We start from the raw sequence: 18,249 nt of genomic DNA on the forward strand, positions 1-18,249 counted from the left end.
CGAAGGACTTACCATCTATGGTCTGCTAATTGTAAGTTTGCTTGCATTTGCAGCTACCTTACAAACGTATATTATATATAATATAATTGCTATGTACATGATAAATTAAAAAATGATCACTTCAGGCTTGAATGTGTGCACGCCAAACGAAAGCGCTTACAGAACTCATAAGTCACACGTGGCGCCTTAGGTTGATATTTTTATTTACTGAATACGTTTGTTAAGTAAAATAAATTAGTCCTATATTTTCATTTTAAGTGTGTAAAAGTAAAGTAAAGTGTAAAGTGGCACAGGATCCTATACCACTAGGTTTAATGAACATTTTCATATGCAAAAGACTTTTTTGCTAGCGGCCGAATAGAATAGTCTAATTATATCACACTTTCATATTGACCTTTATACTAGACAGCTATAATAATAATTTATTAACCTAAAATAAAATTTAAAAAAAAATATGATTAAGCTCAATATACCTTTTTATCCAAGAAATTGTTGATACTGTCGGAACTATTAGAACTGCACTCCAAGCTTTCGTCACTGTTGCCCAAACCACCACCAATCCCACTTCCTCCCCCACTGTCACTCTTACTGATGTCCGAATCAGATTCAATCCACAATGGCGATCGATATTTGAAAGTTTGAGCGAATGCGTTAAACCGGGATTCATTGTCCATTTGAGAGGTTGAATATGCAGTTTTCATTATTTTTCCTTAATTTATTGACAAATAGGAAATGTCTAATTAGCAAATTGGGATTAGTAGTTTGTATTTGGAAAAGATAATTAATGATTTCCCGGCAATGGCTTTATTTTTATTAACGATGTTTGATTGATTGATTTGAGTTATTCGATTTCTTCGATCAAATTCCCAAACGGATTTAAGATAACATATGATTTGTAAGATCACGGGCGCTGGATGTAGGCAAATAGACAACAGGGACGTTTAGGAGCGACCTTTAAGTTTTAGTGATGGGACCATTTATTGGTACAGTAATCGTAAAATTATTAATCTGCGAATATATGGACAAGACAGTAATTGAGGTCAAATATTTCTTGATAATAGAGAGTGTGATAAGATAATAAATCTTCATGCAAAAGAATATATATTATTGTAAGAAGTATGAAATTTTATCGCTGATTGAATATTTCATTTATTAATTTGGAGAATAAAGATTTCCTTCTCGAAATTAATATATATATAAAAATGTTACTTCAGAATTCAACTCAAATTCAGAATCAATTATGAAGTAAGTAAAGTCGACTTTTTTTGTTTATTTATATCTAAATATGTATTTATTTTATTACATTAGTATAATATATTTAAAAATTGATGTTAAACTATTTCGCCTTGTGAGTTAAGTTAGTTTTCATTGAGAAAAAAGTAAGAGATCGCTTATAAAAATATATCGTTATAAAAATGCACATCCCTCGACAGGATGTCGGGCAATTTTGTTAAGATGTGTCTCAAAACGAGTCGCAGACGTTTCTCAGTCGCTTATGAATATATTATTGAAGAGAAAAAGTGATATATCCATTTCTAAATATTATTTTATAAGCTTTGCAAACTAAATTAGTTACTAAAACTAATACATAAACAAGACAAGGCGCAAAATTAATTAAAACAGTAACTAGACTTAATAATATTCATAAAAGATATAATTTGTGTTTTTCTTAAACTCTATAATTGTTTTCCATAAATCTGTTTGAAGTAGATTACTTATCATTAAAAATTTTGCTACGATAATTAACTAGTTTTACTCTAAGATAAGGTATTTGAGGTATATTATGTTAAAACTAGATACTAGATGAATATATATTTTTTTATATAGAATAGGAAGGCGGACGAGCATATGGGCCACCTGATGGTAAGTGGTCACCAAACGCCCTTAGACATTGGCATTGTAAGAAATGTCAACCATCGCTTATAGCCAATGCGCCACCAACCTTGGGAACTAAGATTTTATGTCCCTTGTGCCTGTAATTACACTGGCTCACTCACCCTTCAAACCGGAACACAACAATATCAAGTATTGCTGTTTTGCGGTAGAATATCTGATGAGTGGGTACTGAATATCTGATCCAGGCGAGCTTGCACAAAGCCCTACCACCAGTAAATTATATATAATATATTATGTTAAGACTACATACTAAAAGGAATCAATAAAGTCACAAGATATCATCTATTTATTTATATTCTTATCTGTTTATTTCATATTATCGATCGATACTTGTGTGAAATATAATGATTGCTAGTGTATCGTTAAGTTTGTCATGTTCTATATTATATTACTCACATTATTTGAATGATTTTTTGACTCCTGTCTTTCGTAGTGCCTTAATCTATCTGGAACGGAGAGGGATGACCGTTTGAAGTCTCTATAGACTACAGGACTGGCCCCGTCCACTGACGGCGATGGTGCATGTTCAACCTTGCTCCCATAATTCGCATCATAATCTGGTCCAAAAATTTTGATTTCTGGTGTTGATGAGCGAAATTCTAACTTGTTTTCAAATTGAAGACTACCAACTCGGAAATTAATTTCAGAATTATTTGGTTCGTCAGCATCAATGTATTGTATATCGTTTGGTGTTCTGTTCGCTTCGTGAATTAGTCGTCTGGTGTCTGATGGCATTTCTACGTAGTCATGTGGATACGATGGTATGTTCAGACGCAAGTCTGGCTTCTTCCTTGTTCTCATTGTTAACTTTCTTTTATATCATTCACTTCGACTTCACTTTATCGTGTAAATGTTTTTTTTCACGTAAATATTTAATATATAAGTCACAAGATAAAGCTTATCACTAGCCAAGGATATAATTTGGCGATCACGTCAAAGTAGGAAGCAATGCTAATCTCGATAAGCGTGTAATAGAACCTTCTTAGTGAAGATTGAGACTGCGTGAGACCGATTATATCCAACGTCAAATTTCTCGTCGCAATTTATTGAATGCAACTTAAACAATTGTATCACAGGAACAACAACTTTAAACTGAAGTCAATTTCTTTCTTGTATTTATCAAATTTGCCGCTATCATTTCGCGTTGATAAAAACTGACGTAAGATAATGAAACGATTGTCAAATAAATATTTATTTTATCGTTTGTATGATGTATCGTCACAAAACGTACAGCGTTATTTGACTAATTTCTACATTTAATGTCTTAACAGGGTTATCTTTACAGATCTTGGATTAGCTTTAATTTTGTCTACACACTAATTTGCAATTAATACACTTCTATGCAATAAAAATTAATTAGGTTACAGTAAGTAGGTTAACCACTTTATTGCATTTATGGCTTTAATTATCTTGTCTTAATAATCTTTTTTAGTTTCAAAGTAATAAATTGTTGTTAAGCAAATCACCATTATAAGCCTCTGGACTTAACAAAAATATTGTCATACGAAATTATACATATATATAATATTGTGCTAAAAATAATACAGAATTAAAAACTTACCTGATCTTGTGTGTTCCTCATGTACTCCTGTTTCAATAGTTCCATATTTGGCAGAGTTGGCATTGATATTGAATTCCTTCTTAGACTAGTCCTTCTTTGTTCCACTTCTCTTTCCACCGTTATCAAATCATCTGACTCCAGTGCTCCAAATGCTTTGGGCGTAGTTGGCGTTGTCTCAGATATATCAGTAGATTGGGTACTTGGACTTGTAGGTTTTGATGATTTAGAAGATTCTGGATCAAGTGTTATGTAAAGTGTTCCCTCGGGCGTGTCTACAACAATAGTGTCACTATTTGGAGAATGAACTGCGCCTAAATCTGACGCATGAATTTTTCTATCTTCTTTTACATCAAATGCCTCTACACCTCTTTCTACATCTCTGAGACGTTTTGGTCGCATTGGTTCATCAGCTTTAACGTGTTCTAGTTCAACGAACTCGTCAACGTAAGGTATGTTTTTATTCGATCGTATTTCGGGTGAGTTAAGCCCTTTCGCGACATCTTCGTGAGGAGCGTTGTTTTCGTATCGGTTTTCCATAGTCTCGCGTGATTATTTCATAGTAATGGCCTGTAAAAAATAGATGTACATTTTAATGAGGACATTTAATGCAACCTTAGCTATTTACCTTTGTAAGAATTATTAGCCCTTTTGATAAAATGATCTAATCTAGTCGATTCAAAGTTTTCAACATAGTTTTATATCTCTATATATCGTATGCAGAATACATTAGCTTCTATCTTTCGTTAATAAAGAATATCCTGTTAATGACTTAACAGCTTATTCATCGCCAATGTGCTCAATTTTCATGCTAGCTAAAGTTCGGTATACGTTGTGATGTTCCTTCCTTATTTACAAAAATATACACATTACTGCTTGCGCTTGCGATTAGAAATTATACTATTTGAAAGCTGTCAGTTAAGTTGTTGTTAAGTTAAAGATAGACGAAAACATAGAGTACACCAACAAACGCATTCATTGGAAGCTTTTATTTATTTTCATCTGTAAGTATTGATGGTAGGGCTTTGTGCAAGCTCGTCTGGGTAGATACCACCCACTCATCAGATATTCTACCGCAAAACAGCAGTACTTGTTATTGTTGTGTTCCGGTTTGAAGGGTGAGTGAGCCAGTGTAATTACCGGCAAAAGGGATATAAAATCTTAGGTCCCAAGGTTGGTGGCGCATTGGTTATGTCAGCGATGGTAACATTTCTTACAATGCCAATGTCTATGGGCGTTGTACCACATGGTGGTAAGTGGTCACCACCAGGTGGCTTATATGCTAGTCCACCTTTCTATTCGATTAAAAAGCACAATCCCAATGTCTAAGGGCGTTTGGTGACCACTTATCATCAGGTGGCCCATATGCTCGTCCGCCTTCCTATACTATAAAAAAAAAAATTTACGTCAATGTGTGCAATTGGATTTTAAGCCAGCTCCACAAAGCCGATTGAGCTAAAATTTTGCATTGTCTTGTTATTTATCCTGTTATTTGTTTATAATAAATAAATGTTTTTTAATTTAGCGTAATCCTGTTTTATTGACTGTGTATTTCTTCACTTTTGTATTTAAAAAATTGATGCTATGTATGTATTTGCGAGTAACAAAACAGATAGTATTAATATAAAACCTTCTTCATGTTAATAAGGCAAAGTGTTAGAGTCTATTAAACCTAAACAGATATACCAACACACATTCTTATATATAGACGTACACGCATGATTGAGCATAAGTGATTCCGTCGCTAAGTGTCCAGACAAATCCGCGATTTGTTAATTAAGTTAGACGACTCGTGTCAGTCCAACACACTGAACACTTAAGCAACTTTATAAGTTAAGACATAAAACGTAATGTTTACTATAAGGATTTTTCTAAAGCAGATCGGATTGCAGAAATAATCCATTTAATTAATAAAAAGTAATACATATATTAAAATTATTTTTATATAATAAAAAAAAAAGTATAATATTTTTAAAATAATTTTTATCAAATTTAATAGTTAATATTACATAATAAATTCAATCAACAATATAACGAAACGAACAAAAATTTAACGAAAAATTATTTTTTTATATGTATGCGTAACACTGAAAATCCACAGACTCACAAAACAACAGATAAAACACATACAGATAATCTTAACTTTAAACGCAGATATTTCTATAACAGATAAGGTATTTATTTCCACAAATTTCCGTTACATGGTGCCTCGCTTAATGCTATGCACACACTACACTCCAGATATGTTTGCTATGATTATCTCGCGATTAACTTGTTCACACTTACCGTTTTATATACACAATGTGCATACGTCATTTATATACATATCTATATTTTCAATTTTCAGGACCTTGGAGACACATAATGGTGATAAGAATTTCAAAAGTCTGTCGATTAAGTATTTGATTAAATTACACTATCATTTATCGTTATAATTAATATTGCGTTAAATATGTATTTATGCTATTCATTTCAATTAATTAATGTTTAATCCTTGCTAGTATCGTAGTACTAGATTATAATTGATCCTGAAACCTTGAGTTGGGATAATTTAAACCATTTTTTTTTCTATTATTATGCCTGTTTTATTAGTAACTTAATACGTAGCTTATAAGCCTTATCTAAGATCCTGTTCAAATCTTTTCAGCAGCAGCTCTAGGCTTGTCACTGGGCAGCGTTAACACTCAAGTGATTCATTAACAAAGTCGATGATTCCTGCGTCTATAATTTTTCCATCTGGTTGTGCCGTCCAATCGAATTATGAGAGTGAGGGAATAGAAAATGTTTGCGGACACATCCATGCACAACGATCACGACGATAGCAGGATATATTATTATTATTTCCTGAGGATTTGCGGTCAAACAATATTTTCCTATATTCTATTGGTAGCGGCTTTCCAAGTGAGAAGTTCAATAAAACATGTAATTGGGAATTCAGCTCGACACGTTAATTATATTCTAAAAACGTATTTGACGATATTTATCTTGATGTTAGTACAATATGACACTTTGTACATGTTGATTGGATGAAGTTCATAGTGGATCTAGTGAATCTTCTCCAAGCAAGTGTCATGTTTTATAATTAAAATCTTTGCATTCATATATAATAGTTAATCAAAACATTACCATTAACATTATAAGATGTAATGATAAAATTAAAAAAATAAGTAATTAAGGAATATGGTAAATACCATATACAGAGAGGCTATTATTAATTCCTTATAATATTAGTATAGACGATTAGCGCGTTCCTTTAAACTCTGCAGCTTCATAGTATAGGTACAGGTTATAAACAAAACTGGATTCAATTTAAAAAAAATGTTTACCTGAATTCTGAAGCACCATCCTAAGTAATCACCATGAAATACACGAACAATATTATTAACGCGATTGTTAACACTCCATAGATAATGTAGTCCAAGTTAAAAACGCACCAGAAACAATATCCCTTATCGTCAGACAAACATTCCACGTTCTTCATTTTTTTATTTTTATAAATGATCCCGTTTTGAAACAGCGTATCTATTAAAATTTAATTAATATTTTTGGTCGAGTCGAACTTTATTTTTTTTAAATTAATAATCCAAGAATGACATAATCATTATTGTTATTTGTGTATAATATTATATATTATTTAATGAGTAAGTTAAGGAAAAGCTATCAATACGTTATTTGCGTTGCTCTCGTTCCCGTTTTGTGAATTTTAATGAAGCGTTAAAGAGTTTTAAGTACATTGCTATACTAAACTTTAATTTCTTGTATTTCTTTTTTTTAAATAATTTTATTGTATTATGCGTGCATATGTATATCATGCTGGGTCTTCTTTTTTGATTATATTACTTGTTTTAGGGCTTTGAGGAACACGTCTAGGTAGGTCTGTGGTAGCTTCAGTGATCACATACTCTACCGCCAAACAGCAATATTTAGTGTTGTTTTGTATGGGCACAAGGGACACATAACAACTTAGTTCCCAAGCTTGGTGTATAAGGCCCATTTGCCAGATCGCCTACCTTCATACGAAACCGTAACAGCCTGTGAATATCCCACTGCTGGGCTAAAGGCCTCCTCTCCTCTTTTTGAGGAGAAGGTTTGGAGCTTATTCCACCACGCTGCTCCAATGCGGGTTGGTGGAATACACATGTGCCAGAATTTCAATAAAATTAGACACATGCAGGTTTCCTCACGATATTTTCCTTCACCGTAAAGCACGAGATGAATTATAATCACAAATTAAGCACATGAAAATTCAGTGGTGCTTACCCGGGCTTGAACCCACGATCATCGGTTAAGATTCACGCGTTCTTACCACTGGGTCATCTCGGCTATACAAAAACTATAATTCTATTCTACTTCAATACATATACATAATAATTTTATTTATGAATGTTACATTATCGTTTATTTTAGATTTTTGATTAATATTTCACGATAATTTTAATAACATTCTTTGTATCAACTTGACGAGTATGAGATGAGTTGTATAAACAATTTTAGCACTTGTAGCAATGCTTAACCGGATTTGAACCCGTGACCTTTAGTTACGATACACGTGTTTAATCATCTATTACTGAGCGTCTCTTTTATTATGATTTAATTATTAAAAATACTTCTGTAACTTATTATAATTTATATGTAATTGTGTAATTTTATTGGTAATAAAATTTAAATTTCTTAAAATATATACATATTGATATATAATAATTATTTCTTCTATTATATTCTAAAAACCTTTGATTAAATTAAAACTTTATTATAATTAAAATGACAATCTCAAATATACATACATTTACATATAATACACATATTTATTTTATGTAACATTTCAAGCATTTCATTCAATCGTTCATTCATTCATCGTTGCAAATTAATTACTAAGTCAAAGTTTGAAAGGTGACCGTTTACCATTAAATGGAAATCAACAAAAAAAGTTGACATTTTATAAACATTTTATAGTAAGTAAGTTATTTCTGCCCGCGACTTCGCTCGCTTCGTTACTCCTGACAGCGTGTATGCAAAAATTCATGATCATAAACAAACTCACTGTCCCCTTTATAATATTAATTAAGATTTAACGGCGATATAAATATGATGAATTACTATGTAGGGTCACTAAAATGAGAACACATTTATTCATAAATTTCAGTTTAACAAATAAAATACAAAAAAAAAGTTCAAAAAATAAAGATTAAATAAATACTGTGTACAGTACAGTACAGTAACAGCCTGTTAATGTCCCACTGCTGGGCTAAGGCCTCCTCTCCCTTTTGAGGAGAAGGTTTGGAGCTTATTCCACCACGCTGCTCCAATGCGGGTTGGTAGAATACACTGAATACTGTGTAGGAAATAGATAATCACGTGCATGTGTTCGTGTGTGTATTTATTTGTTCTGTATGTGTAAGCATGTATGGGTGTGTGTGTATTATATAAAAAAAAATTGTACAATACTAATATCATTGAAATATAAAAAATATGAAATATGAAAAAGGGAAACATTTTTTTCCTATGGTAATTATGATAATGACTTGCTAACGATTGCTAGATTGAAAATCGTGCGTTTCTTAGTCATTCAATTTAACGAATTTATTTTAACGAAGGTATAATCAAATTGTCGAGTTATTGATAACAAATAAAAACTTGTATTTTTAAGTTATCGGTAGAGGGGAAATGAGTGCATGCGAACTTCAGACTTTGATTTCAGTCTTCAGACTTGTCTTTTATTTGATTTAGAAGCATTATACTTTTGCTCTTAATGAAAGTCAAATAAAAATTAAGTATCATCATATCGGAAAGAAAGTATCCAGACCTAGTAGTAACAGCCTGTAAATGTCCCACTGCTGGGCTAAGGCCTCCTCTCCCTTTTGAGGAGAAGGTTTGGAGCTTATTCCACCACGCTGCTCCAATGCGGGTATCCAGACCTAAAAAGAACTATTAAAAATAACGGTTTTTTTTTTTAGTTAATACTGATTGCTTACAAAATAATAAATAATTATATTATCTCTACACTATTGTGGTTTTTTTAATCAATTTATTGAAATACAAATTTTTTTTTAACTAATGTATTATAAGTACATTGAAAAAACCACAAAGGTTTGACGTCAGTCTATTAATAAGATAAATGTACATACCTAATTATAATTAAGAAATAAAATAAAGCAAATATGAAATACATTGAAAATAATAATTAAATAATTAATATACCTATAGTTTGGCCAGGAAATATTTTTTCAGCTTTTGCGTGATACTGTTGCGCGTTATTGTACCCGACTAATCGAGTTTATTTTTTTTATTTTACGTAATCTTAGTAGTCGTTGATCATACAAGCACGTACCGTTTACAGAAACAGACATACGAAACAAAACAGCAATTTGGGGTCAAAATAACTGTAATTGAGCTACTGTAAAAGACCACAAAGGGATACGACAAACTCTACATTGAGAGACAAAACCTTGAGAGAGATATTTCTTTAGAGAAAGTTTATTCTATTTTGGTCTTAATAAAATTGAACCAGAAAATTAATTTAAAAACATATTTCTCTTATTTGCAAAATAACACTATCTTTTCACTCCAAAGATATTATATCTTTTGACATGGCTTCGTTTAATTCTGGTATAAATATCGCTGACTCAGAACCGTAATTGCCCCCCATGTAGATCTATTATATATCTTGGAAAGCATTACGTTGTTTATGTGCTTAAATTGTGTATATAACTGATCTCATACTTGACGATGAAAGAAAGCCGCGCAAAATGTATGCGTTTGTCAATTATTCTGAAAACAATCTGCCAAATGGATGACCAACCGTAAGTAGAGCAGTGTCATGGGCCGCCTGATGGTAAGTGGTCACCATCGCATGATTGCTGTAACAACTGTAACGAATATAAATCTTTACTTACATCGCCAATGCACCACCAACCTTGGGAACTATGTTATGTCGCTCAAGCCGTAACAAACAGGGCCGTTTTTAACCTATTGGAGACCCGGGGCACATTAAGATAATACCCCACCCCCCCTATGACCGTGAAATTAAATTGTTTTTTCGGTAATGAGTATCGGTTATCAGTTGGAAGGACTAGGGGACTCGATAGGGGATCGATGACGGGCCCTCTTGCCAAAGAGGGGCTTGTTAGCAGAACAATACTTATTTCTGTTTAGCGGTAGAATATCTGATGAGTGGTGGGTGGAGATAACACAGACTTGCTTGGTTGAGGGCTTGTACAAAGTATTACCAACAAGTGAAGTAATAGTCAATTCTTCTCCATAAAACGAGAAAAAGTGTATTCAAATGTTAACACTGCATTCAATTTTTTTATTAAAGAAGATTTAAGTAGCAATACACGTGATGTGATATGATACCATGTGTTTGCAACTTAGCTGACTGAATACGTACGTTATTTGAAATATATAATATAATAAAATATCTGTATATTACGTGATCACGCTATCCTACATTTCATATACATTAAAATATTCTCGACACCACTGCACATATTCTCGTAAGCTTATTACTCTTATTATAATTTGTCATTAGAAAAACAATTTTAAACAATCACTTGGCTTATAAATTAATTTAATTGCAACATAATCCTCGCTCACTGAATATGAATTACTACTAAATTTTGTTCGTAATGTTACACCTCGTTAGTAGTACTATGTGCAGTCATTCTTATCAAAACGGGACATTGAGAATAATATTTTTAATTATTGAATTAATTAATGTAAGTAGTTTTTGTTTTCATTTAATTGAATATTTTTGCGTTTGAAATTTATTTGAGAGAGACTGAGCCGTCATCGATTGAGATTATCTAATGTAGATGAGAGTGATTGCAAATTTTTTGCTATTGTCGCTCCGGCGTACGTCTAAGGTGCTCGTGGTTGAACATCATCGATAGATCACCGTTAATTTTAATTTCGTTTGATTTTTTATGCAATAGATTGGACTGGCATATGGGCCACATGACGGTTAGTGGTCATCACCGCTCATAGACATTGGCGATGTTAGAAATAACAATCATTCCTTACATAGCCAATGCGCCACAAATATTGGGAACTAAGATGTCTCTTGTGCCTGTAGTTACACTGGGTCAATCACCCTTCAAACCGGAACAACAATACTAAATTGCTGTTAAGCGGTAGATTATCTGAGTGGTACCTACCCAGACAGCCTTACATATCCTACCTATATGGCACTATTATGATATGTCAACGAATTTTCTTGTTAAAAATGCATTTAAATTATTTTTCTAGTATTATTGTCTTACAAATGTTAACATATGTAACATTATTGCAATTTCAAAGTTAATGGAAGTAATATGTTGTGATTTAAGTAACGACACCATTACCGTCCGCCGAGTTAACTGTAGCTATTATATATAATGGTATGGATGGTCACACTCGCGCAGAACTTTATTTTAAAATTATTTTTATTATTTAATACATTTTTAAAAAGGTTTAAGAAGTTTAAAAATCGTGAAGAAACCTGCATGTGTCTAATTTCACTGAAATTCTACCACGTGAGTATTCCACCAACACGCACTGGGGCAGCGTGGTGGAATAAGTTCCAAACCTTTTCCTCAAAAATGGAGAGCAGGCCTTTAGCTCAGCAGTAGGACATTCACAGGCTGTTACCGATACGGTTTTCCATCACCGTTGAGCACGATATTGTTATTCTATCTCTTAACAGAAGTCGTTTGTATTTCTGTGTCCTGATTTCAATGGTGAGGTGGTATAGGCATAATGGAAAATATATCTCATGGTTGTAAGAAATGATGATGGATAATTCTTATCGTTTATGCTGAAGGTGACCACTTACCATCAGGCGATCACATCACCTACCATATTTTCTAGTCTCTGTCTGTTACATCATTATTAAAATACAATTTTATTTCTAATAAAATATACATTCAAGCTATGTTACTGACGTCATATATTACGTCATATATAATTAGATTACGGATCCGTAATTAACATATATAAGAAACGTGAAACCTGCTAGGTCTCTGTGTAATATTTATTTTTCATTATTAAATTTATAAGTGCATTTTTCATTTTAAATTTCGCTAGTATTCTATAGGGTTATGTGATTTAAGAGCTTATGAGGCTGCAGGTCCCGGAGTTCCTGGGTGCGCGTACGGTCTGGATTACTTATATTGAACTTAATATCATCATCTATATCATAAATGGGAAAGACAAGTAAGAAGATTGGCTATTTGTTTTGATACCATATATCTGACTCCCCCGTTCCCGGTCAAACGCGGGTCAATTCGCGGTCGAAAACTAGTATCTTATATTTTCAAAATAATGTTTAATATTTGCTTGAGAAATTTAATATAACCTCGGAATACATATATATATATATATATATATATTAAAACAATTAATATTCAAACAAATTAAGAAAAATCATCCCATATGATTTGTTATATATGTTGTATATATAATATTTGAGTATGTTAATCTTGTTTTCTCAAATATTTAAAGTGAATTGTATTCTTTTTTTGAGAAATAAATTCTTAAGCCATACATATCGATTGTCAGGACTTTGTAACGCAATATCAACAGTAGACATTGGTTTTGACAATTTTAATGTATTCCGAGAGAATATGTTAATTATAATAATATGTCATTATTATTGAATACCGTATCCTTGGTAATGTGATACATAATTTATTTTTATGAGTTTTAATGTACTAATTTTAATTAATGTAATGTATTTGCACTGGTAGGGCCTTGTGCAAGCTCGTCTGGTAAGTAATACCCACTCATCAGATCTTCAAAACAGCAGTACTTGGTTGTTTTGTTCCGGTTTAAAGGGGGAGTGAGCCAGTGTAATCACAGGCACAAGGGACATAAAATCTTAGTTCGCAAGGTTGGTGGCGCATTGGCGATGTTAGCGATGGTTAACATTTCTTACAATGCCATTGTCGATGGGCGTTGGTGACCAATTACCGTCAGGTGGCCCATGTGCTCGTCCACCTACCTATGATATAAAAAAAAAATGTAATCGGCAATATTCTGATGCATATTGTGTTCCAGTAGTTGGGGGTACATTTGAACGCTAACTACTAAACTAGTATTTTTATATTATGTACTTATGGAGTTATATCTTATTAAATAAAATAAAAGTATTATATGACATATGGTTATGTTACGTCGAAATTGAACTGTATAAGGTTTTTGTAATCAATAGTTATTGATAAGATTCTAATCTTCAGCGAAAAAACAATTAAGAAGATAGATGGAAAAAAGGCCGTCACGGGACTTAGAACATGACAGTTGATTTAAAACATGACACTTGATGGTTAGGAAAATCATTTATAATTAAAGAAAACAAATAAATAAATATGGACTAAAATAAGTAAAAACATACGAGCTTCGAATAATAAAATAAATATATTTCTGATTATTATAATTTTAAGCATATGAAGCAACGTAGAACGTTACCGCGTGAGAGTATAAAGCGGGGGAAGAGAGTCATGCTGTTTGCCGTCACGGCATGCGAGTCGATCTTACCCCATAGCCAATAGATGTTTCACATCATTATTGGGTTTTCCTAGAGCCAGTATATTAATACTTTTAATACGAGGAACAAAAACAATTTACTTCAACCTGACTAAACAGGGTTAATATAATTTTCATGTTTCCTACGAAACATCCAAACATACTAACTTCATTAGCCAAAGGGAATAACCGAAATCACTACATATTATAAAAAGTGTGTATTTGTCTGTGTCTGCCTAAACGCGATAAACTCAAAAACTGCAGAACGGATTTTCGTACGGTTTTCACCAATGAAGGAAGTGATTAAATGTATTATTCATTAAGGTTTTGTGTATAAATCACGCAGAATTATGACGATTATTGTTTAAGATGTCGAAAAAAGTCATGCCAACTGAGAGTTATACTGGCGTGATTGGAATAAACCAAAATATTTATAATATTATGTATTAAGATATAAAGGTTTTATGTACACTCGTGCGAAGTCGGGTCGGGTAGCTAGTCACAGATAAATATAGTTATATCTGAACTCAAATAATACCACAAATATATAAAACGAAGTTACATGTTTGTCCTCAATGCATTCTTTAAATATTCATCTGATTGTAATGAAACTTTGGTGAGATGTTCTGTGTCAACCAGCAAAGATCTTAGACTAAGAAAAACAGGAATTTTCCTTTGTATATTGGTCCTTTAATGTAAACATTTAATGTAGAGCCTTATGTATAAGTTTAAGTGCGAAGCCGGATGAGAAGTTATTACATTAATATAATCATAACCAAATCACGATCTCTAAACCGCGGTATTCACATGTAAATAGATACCTCGTGTCGTACAATAAACTGGTATTCACGCGCATGTACATCTTCATGAATTCATTTCAACATGGCGATAATAAATAGTGTGCTCAATTTAAGTGTTATTGTTTTTGAGGTGATTTACAAAGTTTTAGTTGAAATGGCATATTAGTTAACCGAAGAACGAAAGTTCAAATCCGGGCGTTAATGAATTCTCATGTTCTTAATTTGTGTTTATAATTCGTCTTGCGTTCGTAAATGATAACATCGTAGCGAAACCTGTGTGATTTTCGTGTTCATGAATTTAACCTACTATCCGTTATCCGTTCACTTTGTTCCGTAAGCACCGCTGAATTTTCACGTGTTTAATTTACCTCGTTTTTGTTGAAGGAAAAAATCGTACATTCCATGTGTCAAATGAGGTTATCATGTGATGTATCAATGTCTTTGTTTCCACTAACCCAGACCGGGGAGAAGACGTCGGCGCTATGCGCATCTTCTCTTCCCGCCGTGAGTGTCGCCGGGGTCAGGGGGTCTCTGTACCCCGAGTACCCCCCAGGATTTGGAGGCCCGCTGAAGTGGGCCAACCGTCGGGATGGCACGGTAGTATGCGCAAGCGATCCCTTGACGTCCCCCGACAAGACGGAATGGGTACCGCTGGATTTTTAGTGGGTATTCCGGCGCCTTCAGCGCCGGCAAGTCCCACATACCCCCCACCTCATGTGGGGGAAACACATAAATGTGTTTTTCCAGCGAGAAAAAAAAAACTATATTGGAGCGTGGCGGTATACTCTACACATTTACCTCAAAAAAGAGCAGTAACTTTACTTTAATATTCATAACATTGTATAAACACATGGATTTAATGTTTGAATATGAATATCAATCTATTATTTATTTTTTTTTGCAACTGTTCGACTATCGACTTTTCAAATATAAATTTTGGAAAATTACACTTATTAATCCGTTACAGCTTTATACTACATCACATCTTGTAAATAATACAATAATTATTGTTAAAAATCCTTTAATCTGTACTAACAAATGAGGAGACGTGTTTTTTGTAACGACTAATTGAAAAGTCTACAAAACCTATTTACATATAACTTCTGTATATATAACTGTATACATTACATATAACTTTATACATTACATATAACTTCTATATAAGGGTTTAGTATAAGGAATTATTATAAAAGTTGCGTTCACTTTCACCCATTTCAAATTTAGAATATTGTCATGTCAAGCGTGTTCATTTCATGCTCTTGTAAAATTAATTTCAATTTTATTTACTTGCCGTCATTTATAAACCAATACATAAGAATTAGAAAACAATATTTTTATCTTTTCAAATTACATCCGCTTTAAAATTATCTATATATAATACAGTAACACACATACACCCGAACGGGTTACTTTAGAACTCACGCGTATTTATATTATAAATATAATTAATAATTATATACTTTAATAATATATAAACAAACTATTTAACCTGTATACATAATAAGGTCATTTAAGTCGATTGATGATTAAGTTATCACTTACTTATATTACTGTCATCGCATTACTTATATTTAAAGAGCCGGTCAAGTGCGAGTCGGACTGCGTGAACCAGGAGACAAATCTACTAACCTATGACGATTACGATACGTTCCCGATTCAATTCCAATCCAATTTGAACTATTCTATATTCATTCGAATCGGAACCGGACCGATATGATGTTAATATTAATGGCATTAGTTGATAATTAAATAAAGAAAGAGCCGAGATGGCCTAGTGGTAAGAAGGCATGATTCTTAACCGATGATCGTAGGTTCAAACTCGGGCAAGCACCAATGAATTTTCATGTGCTTAATTTGTGTTTATAATTCATCTCGTGCTTGACGGTGATAGAAAAAGATCGTGAGGAAACTTGCATTTGTCTAATTTCACTTAAAATTCTGCCACATGTGTATTCCACCGACTCGCATTGGAGCAGCGTGGTGGAATAAGCTCCAAACCTTCTCCTCAAAAAACGAGAAGAGGCCTTAGCCCAGCAGTGGTAAATTTATAGGCTGTTGCTTTTACTACTAAATAAAAGAATAGGAAAACTGATAAACGGACTTAATCATGCTTCGATTCGATTGCGATAAAGTTACAATTTGTTAGAAGAATTGGCTCCCAGTATAGGCAAGATCTTCACCCAATAGATACAGGTATCCTCATGATGTTTTCTTTAACAGTTGAGAACGAAATTTATTATAAACGCAAATTAGGCACATGTAAGTCAGTCATGGTTTGCCGAATTTTAAGTTAATCCTTGATTATGACTTGACTTTACTTCGTGGTAGGACTTTGGGCAAGCCCGTCTGGTTAGTCATCATTTAGTATGGTTGTACCCGGTCGGAAGTCTGACTGAGCCAGTGTAATTACAGGCACAAAGTACAATTCTAATCTAAGTTGTTATCTGATCTTCTAAAAATGTGTTTAAGTAATTTGTTTATAACTTATTAGTAATTAATTATCATGTATTTATCATGTAGTAAAATTAATGATGTATTATTGTTTTGTTTATAAAACAGTAAAAACAATTATTGTTATCCTTAAGAATTTTGAAATAAAATATTCAAAAAGTTATAACATGAATTCATGTTAAATTGTAATTAATATTTAAATAATAATCATTTATATCGATGACTTTATTTAGTAGCTGTTAATGTTAACCGCATTTCCGCGTTCATTTGTGATTTTCTAAATTTTTTCATGTTAGGATTATATCTTTAGTAAATACTTTTGCCTTATTACAACGAGTTTCTAAGTTTTTCAACTGCAAACGGCACAAATATATAATTTGCAATTGAAACTTATAATTGTTCCGTTTATTAGCTTCGACATTTTCCCAAAACTCCAACTCTTTTTTTATATGTAATGATTGAAATTATATAAATATTAAGGCGCTTTATAGATATCATTTAAATGTATCAATGTTTTAATTTCTATTTTATTTGACATAAAAAAAACGTGAAAAACACAACAATTGTTATAATTATTAAACACGTAAACACACAGATTAATAATACAACAATACTAACCACAAATTCACCAAAACGTCACCAAAAGCGACAGCTAAAAAAAGTCTTAATTAAAAAAAACACTACACTCGAATAAAAATCCAAAGATGCGCAAGAGTTGGTAGCGCGCGTCGGACTGCGTGGTATCTATAATTTTCACTGAGCACCATCTCAACTGTGAACTTCAAGAATTTATACCACTTACATCACGTTAGCTAATATGTTAATCAAATATGCGTCGCTAATAACTTAACATATACATAGCTGGAAATATTTCTGTATTCGATTTTTTTAATGTTCAATTAATTAAAAAAAAACACTTAAGAACCGTTGGTTTTACCCGACTACGGTTAATCAGAGAGAAGGGTTACGGCTTTCGCAGTCTACGTATTATTTATTTTATTTTAAAAGAATATTAGCAATGGCCGTATTTAAGTACAAATATTACTA

General features: G+C 32.6%; 1 protein-coding gene across 6 annotated transcripts in view; it reads right to left on the minus strand.

The window, feature by feature from the left end:
* Window positions 1-17,949, minus strand: part of LOC126773199 (myogenesis-regulating glycosidase) — a 44,773-nt gene extending 26,824 nt beyond the window's left edge. Inside the window, exons 1-2 of one of the 6 annotated variants that reach the window (XM_050493927.1) lie at window positions 17,821-17,949; window positions 3,458-4,024 (exon numbers count right to left, since the gene is read on the minus strand). In XM_050493927.1, coding sequence (XP_050349884.1) covers window positions 3,458-3,994 — 537 coding nt within the window. In that variant the 5' untranslated portion in view covers window positions 3,995-4,024; window positions 17,821-17,949. Of the gene's footprint in view, window positions 1-473; window positions 997-2,292; window positions 3,413-3,457; window positions 4,025-5,584; window positions 5,706-6,780; window positions 6,960-17,820 lie in introns of those variants that run through there. The other 5 variants (XM_050493928.1, XM_050493929.1, XM_050493932.1 and 2 more) reach the window with 5 other exon arrangements.
* Window positions 17,950-18,249: the final 300 nt, after the last annotated feature.

The sequence above is a fragment of the Nymphalis io genome, chromosome 14 (assembly GCF_905147045.1).
Source record: "Nymphalis io chromosome 14, ilAglIoxx1.1, whole genome shotgun sequence".
Classification (NCBI taxonomy): domain Eukaryota; kingdom Metazoa; phylum Arthropoda; class Insecta; order Lepidoptera; family Nymphalidae; genus Nymphalis; species Nymphalis io.